The sequence below is a fragment of the Chiloscyllium punctatum genome, chromosome 11 (assembly GCF_047496795.1).
Source record: "Chiloscyllium punctatum isolate Juve2018m chromosome 11, sChiPun1.3, whole genome shotgun sequence".
Lineage (NCBI taxonomy): Eukaryota > Metazoa > Chordata > Chondrichthyes > Orectolobiformes > Hemiscylliidae > Chiloscyllium > Chiloscyllium punctatum.
In genome coordinates this window covers 115,211,175-115,228,404 of record NC_092749.1, presented here as the reverse complement: position 1 = coordinate 115,228,404, position 17,230 = coordinate 115,211,175, and the positions used below count along the sequence as shown (strand labels likewise).

The window sequence follows — 17,230 nt, the reverse complement described above, 5'->3', positions numbered from 1 at the left end:
AACATAACGAAGGGCATAATGAAACTGCAGTGACACGGCTCAGGGGGCAAAGAAGAAGTTGAACTTGCAATTTGAGGAGGTGGGTGAGAACATGTGGGTGTTCAGTAGAGATAGGCTGTCCAGGGAGTGCTACGTATTAAGAGACTTAGAAGTTCAGCCAGGGGAGGACCTGATAACCAGGTCAAGCCAGGAAGTCAACATGCCCAGCATCCCTCCATGATCTGCCAATTGCTAAATGCAACCTACAAACTGAAAAAGGCTGTGACCCCACCCATAATGGCACATTCACAGTTTGCCTGATGACCAGAAATGCAGGCTTTACCTGCAATACATGAAAGGAATGCATTATAGAACTATGTGGAAGGAGGGCTCTTCTGAGCCCGGAGGCCCTTGCCCTGCAGGTGTGTCAGAACATGTCTGAACAGTTTAATTAAAGTGAAGTAACAAATAATAAAGTGCGAATGTTGGTCACAAGCAATGTTGACCATGCCACTGGTCCTTGCAAATTGCAGATAGACATCACTGTGAAGCAGAAATAATCACATGCAACATTAAAAGAGGCACCTTTGGGCCACAATGCACACAGCTAAGGCAAGCCATTTGAGGACGCAAAGGGGCATCGAACTGATTCCTTGTCCACCTGAACTACAGATATAACACTACTGTGCCTTTCATGGTGAATTGGCGTTTGCAGGAGAAGGAGTCCATGCTCGTGGTGTACCTATACTCTATTACTGTCTCTTTGCTACATGACTGGTGATGTATTCATTGGAATAAGATTCAATGTCAAAATGCCACGTTGGGTCAACTCATGGTCTTTCTTGTTAGAATGCTTCATGTCCCCGAATGGACCAGCATATTAAACTTTTACTTTTCAGGGATATAAATGGTGACTGTTCTTGCTGCTATGGACCATGTTCTGTTTCTTCTTCTCCCTATACATGGTCTGCACTGACAACTGTGAATGATGGATCCAGCTGCAGCAGATGTGACCATCTCTGTTGCTGCAACACAATGACAGCAAACACAGGTACAGCAGCAATCCCTAATAGAACGTGAATAGCCTCCCCATGATCAGGCTGCAGCTGAAGGGCTCCTTAGGATGTGTTAGAGACACAGGAGGGTCAGAGTCTTTTGTCCTTGATGCTATTTCCTCCAGGTGAGCAAAGTGTAGTGTTGCTGTGTGTTGAGGATGTTGTGGGACGTTGTGAATGAACTATGCCAGCTACTGTTGTGGAAGCTGCTACAAATCCTTCATCCTGGAGAATTCCGATGCTCCTGCTGCATATTACACAATTTTGTCGAACAAAGTACTATTATCATTGAGGCAATAGTACATTAAGAGGAACAGGAGAAATTAATGAACCCATGGAACAGGAGCCATGGCTGCAAAATCACTTGTAAGTTATTAAATAGAAAACAACATAGCTTGAAAATATAGTCACAATACCTGAATGTCTTTCTGTAACTTCTCATGACATCTATAAACATGCCTTCATTTACAGCACCTTAAGTCCTCCAAGCTAACCACAAATATCATATTACTGCTTGATTAAACCTGTAAGCAAAAATGGGTGGGAGTACTCTCTGTAAACACAACAGGACACCATATCTTTAATCTCAAACCATGTCATGTGCAACTATTTACTGTCTGCTTTATTGCTTCCGCTTGACAACAGTATGTTTTGCTTGCACTTTTAAACCAGTTTTCTACTTTGTTTAGGTGCTATTTCAGTGGGAGACTTCCATTCCAAGAGGAAAAGGGAAGCGTACATAAGGTCTGCCAAGAGGAAAAGGGAAGCATCCAATAAAGTCTAAGCAGCTAAGAACAGAACAGGCCCTGGAGGAATATCAGAAGATTAGGACAAGTCTTAAACGAGGAATCAAGCGGGCTAAAAGGGGTCATGAAATAGCTTTAGCAAGCAGAATTAAGGAGAATCCCAAAGCATTTTATTCTTATATAAGAAGCAAGCAGGTAACTAGAGAAAGGATTGGTCCACTAAAGGATAATGAAAGAAGGCTGTGTGTCGAACCTGAGAGAATGGGTGAGATTCTGAATGATTACTTTGCATCAGTGCTCACTGAGGAGAGGAACATGAATCTTGAGATTAGAGATAGAAGTTTGATTAGTCTGGATCACATTGGCATAAGTAGGGAAGATGTGTTGGGTAGGCTAGAGGTTATTAAGGTGGACAAATCCCCAGGACTGGATGGGATCTATCCCAGGTTGCTGAGGGAGGCGAGAGAGGAAATAGCTGAGTCCCTGCCAGATATCTTTGTGGTATCCTTAAATACAGGTGAGGTGCCGGAGAACTGGAAGGTTGCTCATGTTGTCCCCCCCTGTACAAGAAGGGTAGTAGGGATATGCTGGGAACTACAGACCAGTGAGCCTGACGTCAGTGGTGGGAAAGTTGCTGGAGAAGGTACTGAGGGATAGGATCTATTTATATTTAGAAAAGAATGGGCTTATCAGTGATATGCAACATGGTTTTGTGCGGGGGAGATCGTGCCTTACCAACTTAATAGCGTTCTTCGAGGAAGTGACCAAGTTGATAGATGAAGGAAGGGCTGTTGATATCAAATACATGGACTTTAATAAGGCGTTTGATAAGGTTCCCCATGGTAGACTAATGGAGAAAGTGAAGTCACATGGTGTGCAGGGTGGTTCTAGCTAGGTAGATAAAGAACTGGTTGAGCAACAGGAGACAGAGAGTAGTAGTTGAAGGGAGTTTCTCGAAATGGAGAAAGGTGACCAGTGGTGTTCCACAGGGATCAGTATTGGGGCCACTGTTGTTTGTAATATACATAAATGATCTGGAAGAGGGCACTGTTGGTATGATCAGCAAGTTTACAGATGACACAAAGATAGGTGGAGTAGCAGAAAGCATAGGGGACTGTCAGAGAACACAGGAGGGTATAGACAGACTGGAGAGTTGGGCAGAAAGTGGCAGATAGATTTCAATCCAGACAAAATGTGAGATGATGCATTTAGACAAGATTAATCCTAGAGCGAATTATACAATGAATGGAAGAGCTTTGGGAAAAGTTGATGGACAGAGAGATCTGGGAGAGCAGGTCCATTGTACCCTGAAGGTTGCTGCACAGGTGGATAGAGTGGTCAGGAAGACATGCAGTATGCTTGCCTTCTTTGGATGGGGTATTGAGTTAAGAGCTGGCAAGTCACATTAAAATTGTACAGGATGTTGTTTCGGCCGCATTTAGAATACTGTGTACAGTTCTGGTCACCACATTACCAAAAGGATGTGGACGCTTTGGAGAGGGTGCAGAGAGGGTTTACGAGGATGTTGCCTGGTATGGAAGGTGCTAGCTATGAAGAGAGGTTGAGTAGGATAGGTTTATTTTCATTAGAAAAAAGAGATTGAGGGGGGACCTGATTGAGATTTACAAAACCATGAAGGGTATAGACAGGGTGGATAAAGACAAGCTTTTTCCCAGAGCGAAGGATTCCATAATGAGAGGTCACGCTTTCAAGGTGAGAGGTGAAAAGTTTAAGGGGGATACACGTGGCAAGTACTTCACACAGAGGGTGGTGGGCATCTGGAACGCGTTGCCAGCAGAGGTGGTAGAGGCAGGCACGGTAGATTCATTTAAGATACACCTGGTCAGATGCATGAGTAGGTGGGGAGCAGATGGATACAGATGCTTAGGAATTGACCGACAGGTTTAGACAGTAGATTTGGATCGGCTCAGGTTTGGAGAGCCGAATGGCCTGTTTCTGGGCTGTAAATTTTCTTTGTTCTTTCTTTGTTCTTTGTTCATGCAAAAATTGAGGGAGATCTGCTCTCCTCAAAAATAAACTATTCCTACATGCTTACTGACTTGCACAACTTTGTCTCAAAATAACAGATTGATTCCCCACCTCAAAACGAATGACCTTCCAATCTTTGATGTTTGTCATGCTGGGGAATATGGATATAATAATATATATATATTTATATACACACAGGAGTGCTCTCCCATGACGTCACCTCTGGCCACGCACAAACCTCATCAGAAAATCTAGGTAACACAGTTGTGGAATATCAACCTTGAGAAATATCCCTCTAAACCCTTCCTATTCATGTACCCACCTAAATGCCTTTTAAATCTTGTAATTGTCCCAGCCTCCACCACTTCCTCTGGCAGTTCATTCCATATGCACACCATCCTCTGTGTGAAAAGGTTGAACCTTAGGTCCCTTTTAAATCTTTCCCTTCTCCCCTTAAACCTATGCCCACTAGCTTAGGAAAAAGACCTTGGCTATTCACCCTATCTACGAGTCGATTCTCTCTATAGTGAGAAAGCAGCCCTGTAATCCAATAGGATGAGGGCGACTTTACCTTTTAGCCTAAGTTATGATATCATGTGGAAAAGATGCTCACAGAAAGTCTTCTGCAGAAGAGAACCTTGGTCTCGTTAAACAGAATGGGTTTATTACATACTACATAATGGCTAGTTACAATAGATCAGAGTTGCATGATAGTCTATTGTGAGTTCTCAAGCTATGCTTAAAAGTGAGTACATATTACTGTTTAACTTCATGGATTTAACAGTTGAACAACTCAAACACGTGAGTTCCTCCTCGGAACAGTCTTTTCTATCCTGCTGGATGGAGCTTATCTCATGATGTGAGTTCAGCCTTTCAACTGCCTTATACAACAGAGGGAAGCAACCTTTATGGCACAGAGTTTACAGTATTAGGAGATTGAGAAGGAATCAGTGTTCTATTAAAACCAGCAATGGTCGACAGGTGTGACTCAAAATACTTGTATGCAACAAATTGTCCAAAATGGAATGATAATGCTTTTGAAATTACACATGACATAGAAGGAGTGGAAGGAGAAGGTGGTGATATTGATTAGGCAAAGGCAACAGTGAAGAAGAGGGTAATGCAGTTGGTGTAGTTTACATAGATTTCAGCAAATCCCATATGGGAAACTGAAAAGGTAAAGCACATTGGATCCACGGTAACTTGGCAAATTGGAGAGAAGGTTTAGGGGACACTTGTCAGACCTATATAAGATTAGCAATAAGGAGGCACACTTTTAAAAGTTGGAAGACAGGAGTTTAGAGGGGACTTTAGGAAAAATATTTTCACCCAGAAGGTGACGGGGATCTGGAATGCACTGCCTGGTAGAATAGTCGAGCTGGATAGCCTCACAACCTTTAAAATGTAGTTAGGTGAGCACTTTAAATATCATAACATTTAAGGCTCTGGATCAAATGTTGGAAAGTGAGTAGTGTAAATTTAACATAATTTTGGTGGTACAGACTCAATGGGCTGAAGGGTCTCTTCTGTATTCTATGATTCTATGAAATATACTCACAACAATAGTTAAGTCACAGACTCATTCAATCGTGTGGTTTTGGACAATGGATGCAATCCATATTGTGGGGGGTAGCTTGGTTAAAAAAGTTACCCAGCTTACTTAAATAATAAGAACGAAAATAAACTTAAAGAATTTCAGAATTCTACCTGCTTCAATTTGGGATGAAAAAATGCTGAAATTACTCAAAAGAGTGGTGGCTCCCTGTCAAATAGCTGGGCTAAACCAATTTCTCAGACATATTGTCTGAGAATATTGTCAAAAGAAATACCCTTACTGTCATTAAAAAAGCTTAAATGAAACTTCACTTGGCACGGAAAAAGGGAAGTATTTTGGAAAGTCAGTGGATTTATGGTTTATACAACTGGACAATATTGTATTTTTTTAAACAAGATCTTTTCTCGGTGATAAGAAATATTAAGTGGGTGTTATTGGCATCAGGTGATATTGTAGTGGTAAACTTCAAGACAAGGGCAACAATTTTAAATTGATCACAGTGAATTTTCTTGAGTACTGAAAAAGCAGGCAGTCCCTTGAATTGGGTTTAGCATTAAGGAGACAGATTCCATCACAAGAAAACCCTTTCTGGTTCTGCTGAGATTGTAAAATTTAGTTGTGTTGTGACTTCATGAGATCTTTGCTATTAAAGTGTAGCATTTGATTCCTTGAAAAGAACTTTCAGCTTCTAACCAATGTGCATTTCCCATTGCAATTATTTTATTTATATCCCATAATGTAATAATATTAAATACTGAGATTAGGATGGTATAAGCCAGTGAATAAAACACAGATTCACTAACTTAAATGATGGCTACATAAATGTTTATAGCATTCACAATGCAATACAGTGCACAACTGCAAATTCAAATCAGATAAATCTTTTTCCAAGAATCTTCAAAATCAATTAACTGCCAACTCCGATCAATATTGCTGGAGCTATATTTGAGGCATTTTTAAATGGGATTGATCTAAATAAAAATACCTCATCATTTATAAAGAATTAACTCTTACCAACTTCGGCTGTTATTGATTCTGCATTAATCTCATTAGCTTTCTTCTTAGCCACTTCAGCCAGTGCCAACTCACCCTTATCCAAAGCCACATAATATATGTCCTGTTGAATTCAAACCAAAACAGTGAACATATCAGTAAACCCCAAATGTGTTATGTTGTTTATTACACTTTGCTTCGATCCACATGGAGAAGACAAGTTTTAAAACTAAAGTTTCTAAAATAGTGCTAACTTAGGAAGGAAGGTTCAATAAAGTTCTATGTGACAGTGTTAACACAAATCCTTTTCAAGATTACATTCGTGCTGGAAAAGCACAGCAGGTCAGGCAGCATCCGACGAGCAGAAAATCGACGTTTTGGGCAAAAGCCATTCATCAGGAATGAGGCAGGGAGCCTTCAGGGTGGAGAGATAAATGGGAGGGGGACCTGACCACGCCCCCCCCAACAACCCACCCTCCCCTCACGACACCTTCCCCTGCCACCGCATGAATTGTGAAACCTGCTCCCACAGCTCCCCCCTCACCTCCATCCAAGGCCCCAAAGAAGCCTTCCACATCCAAAGTTTCACCTGCACATCCACCAATATCATCTATTGTATCCATTGCTCCCAATGCAGTCTCCTCTACACTGGGGAGACTGGATGCCTTCTTGCAGAGCGCTTTAGGGAACATCTCCGGGACACCCGCACCAACCAAACCCACCGTCCATGGCCGAACATTTCAACTCCCCCTCCCACTCTGCCGAGGACATGCAGGTCCTGGGCCTCCTCCACCGCCACTCCCTCACAACCTGGCGCCTGGAGGAAGAACGCCTCGTCTTCTGCCTCGGAACACTTCAACCCCAGGGCATCAATGTGAACTTCACCAGTTTTCTCATTTCCCCTCCCCCCACCTTACCCCAGTTCCAACCTTCCAGCTCAGCACCGCCCTCATGACCTGTCTCACCTGTCAATCTTCCTTCCCGCCTATCTGCTCCACCCTCCCCTCCGACCTATCACCTTCACCCCCATCCATCCACCTACTGCACTCTCAGCTACCTTCTCCGCAGCCCCATCCCCCTCCCATTTATCTCTCCTCCCCGGAGGCTCCCTGCCTTCATTCCTGATTAAGGGCTTTTGCCCGAAACGTCGATTTTCCTGCTCCTCGGATGCTGCCTGATCTGCTGTGCTTTTCCAGCACCATTCTAATCTTGACTCTGATCTCAGCATTTGCAGTCCTCGTTTTCGCCAAATTATTATGTTAAGTACTGAAATACAATAATTTTCCAATTGCTTGTTTAGGTTTGTGATAGAAAAATGGTGCAAATTCAGAATGCAAACAATGGAAACTTTATCATGCAGTGAATGGTTAGGGTTTAGAATGCTCTGCCCGCGTGTGTGGAAATTGGTTCAAACGGGAATTGTATTATTATCTGAAAGGGAAGAATGTACAGGGTTACAGGGAAAAGCTAGGGGAAGTGACATTAGATGTCCTTCTCATCTGGAGAGCAGCATGGAGAGGGCAGCACAGTGGCTCAGTGGTTAGCACTGCTACCTCACAGCACCAGGTTCAATTCCAGCCTCAGGCGACTGTCTGTGTGGAGTTTGCACATTCTCCCCGTGTCTGTGTGGGTTTTCTCCGGGTGCTTCGATTTCCTCCCACAATCGAAAGATGTGCAGGTCAGGTGAATTGGTCATGCTAAATTGCCCACTAGTGTTAGTGTTAGGAGGGAAATGGGTCTGGGTGGGTTACTCTTCGGAGGGTCGGTGTGGACTGGTTGGGCCAAAGGGCCTGTTTCCACACTGCAAGGAATCTAATCTAAAAAGTGGGCTAAATGATCAGTTTCTGAGATTCACCTTGCTGAGTATGTGGACTGGACAGATTTGTTTGATGTCCTTGGCTTGTTGGACAATGTCAAAGGCCTAAACCTGAAAGTTTGAGTTTGCTGACTGCTATATTGGCAGTTTTATAGGCACTGTATCAACATTGCACTTGTTCAGCACCTAACTTGAGAAGAGTTTCGGACAATTCTTTTCAGTGTTACAGGCCAGTACCCACTTAGGACAGCATCAAGTTAGAAGATTGGTAAACCAGATCAATGCAGGCAGCAAACTCAGCATAAAAACTACAAAATGCAGAAGATGATTATAAACCTCACTAGATATCCACAATCCAAATATATGCACTAACTAGTTAGGCAAGTATGCACAATACAATATGATTCTTCCCTATAAACTATCTTACATTACATAAGGGTTTTGTACCATCAGGTTCAACTTATAATTCTTTTTCCCTGTTAAATTCACACATTCAGCTTCAAGATTCAAGAAAGAGGCAGCTCCATTTTTAGATATTAAAGGCATCATGAATATGGGGAGAAAGCACATACCTAGCATTGAGTTAAAGGATTAACCATGATCATATTGAATTTTGAGTAGGTTTGAAGGGCTAAGTGGCCTTCTCCTACTCCATGTTTCTTTGTTTCTATACAGGGATATGCTCGATCTGTATACTCTGTATTCAGGTATATAGGCAAAGTTAAATAACTGAGACCTGTATGGTTGTCTCAAAAGCACCTCATCCATCTTCAGCAAATCACAATCTTAAGTTTCATTGTTCTCAAACTTTGTGACTGAAGTAGATTGTGGGCAAATCCCTCTGGACTCTCATCATCATAGAACTTTCCTATGCTGCTGCTGCCAAATATCCATGACTGGAGAATGAACTGGTTTAGTCTTCCCATGAATTCATCAAATCGCCTGCTTTATATCTGTGCTCTGCTGACTAGTGGTCTTAGGGCAACTTGGGTTGGAGGGCAGTTTTTGAGGTATAACATCCAAGGCTATAGTGACCTTGACAACTATTGGCTGTGTTATGCCTGTGCTTGTATGGATAGAGGCCAGAATTAGATAGATACTAATGTAATTCACTGATAACACCCCCTCTTATAAAGTGCAATTTTGTGGCCCAGAGTAATCATGGAAAACAAGTGAAATTAAATATTCCTTCATTCTGCATTTTGATGGTGTAATGAATCTCCTATGTCATTGGCTGAAACAACCTAATTGAAAGTAATTGGCTTTACATTATGGATGAGATTCCAATCTCTGCACTGACCTAGTGACTCCTGCTACACAATTAGAGTTCTAAAACTAAAATTCTAACCCTAAGACAGGCTACTCAGGCAAACAGGCTCATATTAGTGTTTATCTTTCATGTTTGTTTGAGTTCCATGAAGGCGCCCAGTTCCCTTTGCTCTTTATCCACTTTCTACAAATAGTTTATTTCACATTTGCCATGTTAAGTTTGAAGATGCTGAAATAAAATTAATGTTTATAATAACATATTGCTCTCTGTAGGAGGTGGGAGGACAACAATATATTGTCCTGCACCTTTAGACCAATCTTCATCTACCATGATTTGGAGGTGTCGGTGTTGGACTGGGGTGGACACAGTTAAAAATCACACAACACCAGATTACAGTCGAACAGGTTTATTTGGAAGCACTAGCTTTCAAAGCGCTGCTTCTTCATTAAACGGTTGTGGAGCAGAATCATAAGACACAGAATTTATAGCAATTGTGTTCTGGAAAACTAGTGCCTCCATATTAACCTGTTGGACTGTAATCTGGTGTTGTGTGATTTTTAACTTTATCTACAAAGCAAGCCCTTAATTTCTATCATGTCACTTAGAATGAAATGTATGACTTTGCCATAGCTAAAGGGGATAAATTAAGACACATCACACAGGCTGAATATTTCATTTCTAAACGTTAGGTTTAAAATGTCATGGCAGATGCTGAGCAGCACATGTTCAACCTAATCTTTTAGTGTAAATGTAGGTGAGACAAGAGAACTCCTAGAGAGAAAGTGGCAATAAAAGTGAATAAATCAGCAAAAGCAAATAGCAATTAAGAAACAAATAACCCTTTCAATTTGTGGTGTTTCAATACCAACAGCAAGCTGGCTTACTTTCCAAGCAGGAAGCCATGAGGGTAGCTTTGAGTACAGGTAGTTAGATGACAGAAACATTTTACACTAAATTGAATGATAATTATAAAAATAACCAAAAGTTGATTAACAAAGATTTGTTCCTATTCTCTTTGAATCTCTTATTTCCCCAAGATACACAGGAAAATTTGAAGAATTAACAGTAACTTTTTTTTAAATTGCAGGAAAGCCTCTACAATGTCTTTATTAGCAGCAGACACTTAAAGATTCCCCTCCCCCTCCCAAACAGGCCCTTTTCTTTTCATGCTTTTATATACAATCAAAGCTCTGGCCCAGAAGATACATGCTGAGAGATTTAGCAAAGTGCTTTGTCCACCCAACCTCACTGTGGCATTGTGTTGCAAGATCTCTGGAAACAAGGATCACATGCTGGGTTTCACACAAGATGTTCTGGGCAGGTTAATTTTACTTCTGTAGCTAATTAAATGGGAGGACCAAAAGAAGTGTTAAGTGTCAATTCCTTTGAGTTTGTACTTTAACTTTCATGTATGAAAAGTACCTGCAAAAGCTTTCATAATTTGTTAGAGTGGCATAAGCTTTCAGATTCCTAACCATGCTCCATCCATGATATTTTGGTTCTTGCAGCTGTACTTCTTTTTTGGGAGTGGATTACAAATATCATGCCCATTAGATTGAAAGGTGTCATCCACATGCATTACCCATTTAAAAAAAGCGAAAAGTTCTGAATGTCTGATTGCTATCTGCAAAATAAAAACAGGTCCAAGGCTATAGTGAGAAGTTGTCAAAAAGCCAAAAAAAAGGACACAGTAGAACTACTGACCAGTTCTACAATGGCTGACTGTATGTGTGCATCTGTCTTTCCTTCAGTCTAGTTGTCACCAATTTGCTTTAAAAAGCACAAATGTTAACAATAGCACCAGATTTGGAACGAGCAAACAGCACAGAAATGTTTAGGAAATTACTCACCATGAAGAGATCTCGAGCACCTATATCTATCGCCAGCAGAAAAGCTTTTTCAAACCGCTGGTACCTGTCCAAATCGAGACAATTATTAGAAATGTTAACTATTATTTGCAGAATTTCAGCAACATCCAAGACAGTGAGGTAATACAAATTGAAGTTTTGTAACACTGATGTTCAGAATAACCTAGCAGTTCAAATGAATGAAATTAATATACAGTCATATTCCACTGAGCATGCTGTCAAATGAACATACTTATACATTAAGAGCAAAAAAAACTACTCAGTCCTTAAGCCTGCTCTGTCATTCAATAAAATCATGGCTGATCTGAGTACTCCAATTTCTCACCTATCCCAATAACCTTTTGTCCTCTTGTTTATCAAGAATCTACCTACCTTCAACCTAAAAATATTCAAGACTCTGCTTCCACCAATTCTTGGGAAACAGAGTTCCAAAGACCCTCTGTCATCTGCAGACAAAGATTCTCCTTATCTCTCTATTAAATGGGTGACCCTTTATTTTTAATCAGTGACTTCTTGTTCCTGATTCTCATCCTTTCCACACTCACCTATGAAGACCCCTCATGATTTTATGTTTCAATCAGGTTGCTTCTTACTCTTCTGAACTTCAGCAGATACAAGCTAAGCCTGTCTAACCTTTTCTCAAAAGACACCCTGCTCGTTCCAGGTAGAAATCTCGTAAACCTTCTCTGTACTGTTCCAAGTAACGATATCAAGAGATATGGGGAAAGCACAAGAATATGGTGTTGTGATAGATAAAAAGTGCTTGAAAACAAAAGCAATAATCTAAAATGGCAGAGCCAATTCAAGACAATTTAAGTTGAACCAATTCAACCACACTCAGGGCTAAACGGCCTATTGCTGTTCCTATTTTCTAACATATTTATATCCTCTCTTAAATAAGATAACAACATTGTATACAGTATTCCAGATGGAATCGCACCATTGGCCCGTACTTAAGTATGAGGTTTAGTTAGCCCAGTTGACTGGATGGTTGCTTTAGGATACATAATTATGCCAACTGCATAGATTCAATTCCTGCACTGACTGAGACTATTATGATGGAATCTCCTTCTCAACCTCTCTCACCGGAGGCGTGGTGACCCTCAGGTTAAACCAGCACCGGTTATTTCTCTCTAATGGAGGCAACTCTATCGTCTGGTAAGACTAGGGTGATTAGGACACCCACATCACCCTAATAATCAGAGTTCTGCAATCACTCACTATTTAAAAATAATGCTTCATTTTTACCCTTTCTGCTGAAGTAGACAATTTCACATCTTTCCACATTATACTGCATTTGTCAGCTCTTTGTCCACTCACTTAACCAATTTAAGTCACTTTTTAAGTCTCATGTCCTCTTCACAATTTACGTTCCTACTTATGTTTTATTATATGCAAATTTAGAAAACACGCTTTTGATCCTTTCATCCGTACAAGTTGTAAATAGCTGAAATCAAGCACTGATCCCTGTGAAATAACATTCAATATACCTTGTCAACCAGAAAATAATCTTTTATGCCTCTTGTTTCCTGTTAGTCAGACAATCTTCTATCCATGCCAAAATACCACCCACACCATAACTTTTATTTTCCATAATAACCTTTCATGTGGCACCTTATCAAATGCATTCTGGAAACCCAAGTACAGTACATCTACTGGTTCCCCTTTATTCAAGTTACTTCCTTAAATGATACTATTACATTGGTTAAATATGAGCTCACTTTCACAAAACCATGTTGATTCTGTCTGGTTACCTTGAACTTTAAGTACTCTGTTACAGTATATTTAATAACAGCTTCTAACATTTTCCTTAGAACATACAATAAGTTAAATGTTTTCTAGTTCCCTCCCTTTTGAATAAAGGAATTATGATTGTTATTTTATATCCAAAAGGCACCCTCCCTGAATCCAGAGCAGTTTGGAAAATTAAAATCTATGCATTAACTATCTCACTCGTCACTTCTTTTAAGATTCCAGAATGAAACCCACCAGGACCTAGGACCCAGCACACAGCTCCAACAATTTGCTCAATATTACTTCTCTGGTGATTGTAATTTTACTGAGTTCTTCCCTCCTTAACATTTCCTTACACTGCACTGTTGTTATAGAAGCAAGAAGCTATTGTGGAAGCTGATACTGAACAATCTTGCATCTATGTTGTTTTACAAACAATTGTGATATCATGGCCTTGACAAATGTGAGTATGGCAAGATTTTGAATTGTATGTTGTAGCTTCAAGATACACTAATGAGGTATGAATGTGCATTGCAACGGAGCTCAATTTCTGCCAGTGGGTGAGAAACAGGAGCTAGGTCTAGCTTTGGGTCAGAAAGCTGCTTCTAATAAAAGATAGAAGTTTAGAGTTTCATGGGAGCAAGACCTTAATTAGTACTGTGACAGTTTTCCTGAAACAGATGAACTGTGGAATTTGAGTACACACAATTACAAAATTATTGGTGTTTAGAGGAGGAGCTCTGCCAAAGCCTCCCATTACACCAGAGAGAAACAAGATGTCATGGTGGAGATGGAGAAGTGACATCGACGGCAGGATGGACATAAGAACATAAGAAATAGGAGCCAGCCCATCAAGCCTGCTCCGCCATTCAATAAGATCATGGCTGATCCTTTCGTGGTCTCAGCTGCACTTACCCACCCTCTCAACATAACCCTTAATTCCTTTATTGTTCAAAACTCTATTTATCTTTGCCTTAAAAACAATGTAGTTTCAACTGCTTCACCAGGCAGGGAATTCCACAGATTCACAACCCTCAACTCAGTCCTAAATTGGCACCGTCATAATTTGAGGCTATGTCCCCTAGTTCTAGTTTCACCTGTCAGTGGAAACAACCTCCCTGCTTCTATCCTAGAGAAAGCTGTAAAATTATGAGGGAAATAAACCCCTCTCATTCTTCTAAATTAAAATGAGTACAATCCCAGGCTATTCAATCTCTCCGCTGAAGGCAACCGTCCCAATTCCGGAATCAACCTAGTGAATCTCTTCTGCACCCCTTCTAGTGCCAATATATCCTTTCTCAAGTAAGGAGACCAAAATTGTGCACAGTACTCCAGATGTGGCCTCACCAGCATCCTATACAGCTGCAGCATACCTTCCCTATTTTTAAACTCCAACCCTCTAGCAATGAAGGACAATATTCCATTTGCCTTCTTAATTACCTGCTGCACCTACAACCTCAACTTCTTGTGATGACATTTTGTGGAACTTGCTTCATTGATGCCCCTCACATCTTTTTAAAATCTCCCTCCTCTCACTTTAAAATTGTGCCCCCAATCTTGAAATCCTCCATCCTAGGGAACAGACACCTACCATTAACTCCATCTATACCCCTCATTATTTTATCAACTTCTATTAGGTCATCAATCAACCTCCTACACTGCAGTGAAAAAAGTTCCAGCTTAAATAGCCTTTCTTTAAAACTAAACCTTCCATACCCGGCAACATCCTGGTAAATCTCTTCTGAATCTTCTCCAGCTTAAATAATAACCTTCCTATAACTGAGCAACCAGAACTCGAGACAATATTCCAGAAGAGGTCTCACAGATCCAGCAATGGATATGAAAGCCAATGTCACTGTCCTTGCCAGACTTTGTTGCAAAATGAATGTGCTCTTCAGCTCTGGAAAACAGAGCATTAGTGAACATGACTGCACTGTTGTGCAGCAGGTTTTCAGATATGGCTAAATACATAGTAGCTTTGAACCTCTTTGCTTTTGGCTCTTTGATGGCCACTGGCAATATATGGTACTTAGCACCGTGAGGTATAAGGTCTTCGCAGTGACATGGTCTGTGGCCATCTGCAAGGATGAAGATTTGCAGTCTCCTGTGGCACTGGGCCCTGGTCACTTCTGGGTAGCTCCATCTTTGTTGATTAGATTAGATTAGATTACTTAGTGTGGAAACAGACCCTTCGGCCCAACAAGTCCACACCGACCCTTCAAAGAGCAACCCACCCAGACCCATTCCCTTACATTTACCCCTTCACCTAACACTACGGGCAATTTAGCATGGCCAATTCACCTAACCTGCACAGTTTTGGACTGTGGGAGGAAACCGGAGCACCCGGAGGAAACCCACGCAGACACGGAGAGAATGTGCAAACTCCACACAGACAGTTGCCTGAGGCGGGAATTGAACCTGGGTCTCTGGCACTGTGAGGCAGCAATGCTAACCACTGTGCCACCATGCTGCCCCTTTTTCTCTTTACAGTGTGGAAACAGGCCCTTCGGCCCAACAAGTCCACACTGACCCTCCGAAGCGCAACCCACCCAGACCCATTCCCTTATATTTACCCCTTCACCTAACACTACGGGCAATTTAGCATGGCCAATTCACCTAATTGTGCCCTCCTCAAGCTCAGGGTACGATCTGCCATTTGAAGGGAGCTTCTTCTAATTGTCATTGGGCCCAAAAGCTAACGTTCATGCCCCCGTTGCTAACTGAACCTTCCTTCTGGGCAGGTGGCCACCCATTGTCCTTGGCTGCTTTGTTCCATGATCTTCTGTCTGTAATGTGGGAGAAGGGCCAACCCTATTCAAGCTCAGAGCAATTGCACAACTTCCTTAAAATTGTGCTGCGTCAAGGATACTCCCTCATCAATGCAGATTCCTGTTTCACTCTGCTCTGCAATACTCATTATATTTGGCACGATCAATACTTTGAAATTGACATGCTGTCCAGCTGTGTTAGTTTCAGCTCCCCTCTCCCATTTCTCTCTTTTTCTCAGCGGTGGTGCAGAGAGTAGAGAGAGCCAGAATTCAGCTCACAATACTTTCCATTATGCCAACTTCATCCAAGATCCTTAGACAATATCTTTCAAACCCATGACCACTCCCATCTAGAAGGGCAGCAGATACATGGGAATACCACCACCACCACCACCACCACAAATCCCACAAATGAATGTTTTTGGAATCTGTTCTAATACTATACAATCTTCCCTTGTCAAATTCTTTTTAAGTGTGCTGCCTTCTGCTATACCTATTTCCAAGATTTGCAAACATTGTCCCGAACACTAGCCTTGATGCCCATCACCAATTTCAGTCATAAAGTGATGTCCTCTTCAGGAGATGCCCTGAAGTCTTGAAAAGGGTTCACACACCTCGTGGTGGTACATCTAGTCATCACCCAACAAAAAGATGCTGGATTGCTCCATCACTACCCCAAAGAATAAGCCTTCGCATTACTCTTCCTTTCACTTTCTTAACGCATGACATTTATCCCTCTCTATGATAAAATTGGACTACTATTCATTCACCGCCTATTGTATACAGCTATTTACCCTTTAAGACTGCAAATCCCTTTAACTAGACTTGCTGACTAGACTTTCCACAACCTCCATTAGGTTTAGTTCCTTCACAGGGTCAAACTACACAGGCAGTTATAAATAATTATTTAAATAGGCTAATATGAGGAAATTTAGGACCAGTATTTCATGCACTACAAGCTAGCTTTGGTTTAGTGATGTGGCACAAAAGCTTAGTGTAAGGAGTGGAAAATCTGCTGTCATCAGAAACTGGGAAAATATATAATTCACAAGTTTGACCAGAAGTTTTTAAACTGGAACCAATGAACACCTAGCAATTCTTCAATAACAGTGAGAGATTTGCTGGACCTCCAACACAGCTGGGTGAGTACTATATAAATTGAAACATACTGCAAATGTTAAAATATTAAATGATCCACATGACTCTATGACTCGCATTATAAAAGGTGAAATCGGTATTTTGTGGTTCAACTTATTATTTCTAATCTACAAGTGTTTATGAAAATAACAAGAATGAACAACAAGAAGAAACAGTGATTATTCACCTGAGCAGATGGTGAAAAAAACGTCTGGCATACCGGCTGATTGGATCCCTGTATTCTAATACAACTGTATCCATCAAGGGTCTTGTAGGGGCATAAAATGTTCCGAGACTTGCTTCAAGTTGTGCTGCAGAAT

General features: G+C 41.2%; 1 protein-coding gene across 5 annotated transcripts in view; it reads right to left on the bottom strand.

The window, feature by feature from the left end:
* The window catches only part of wdpcp (WD repeat containing planar cell polarity effector), a 143,061-nt gene that overhangs the window by 42,992 nt on the left and 82,839 nt on the right, over positions 1-17,230 (bottom strand). For all 5 annotated transcript variants that reach the window (XM_072581588.1, XM_072581585.1, XM_072581586.1 and 2 more), the window contains 3 exons: positions 17,098-17,221; positions 11,254-11,317; positions 6,339-6,441 (listed from right to left, as the gene is read on the bottom strand). In XM_072581588.1, coding sequence (XP_072437689.1) covers positions 6,339-6,441; positions 11,254-11,317; positions 17,098-17,221 — 291 coding nt within the window. The remainder of the gene's footprint in view (positions 1-6,338; positions 6,442-11,253; positions 11,318-17,097; positions 17,222-17,230) is intronic.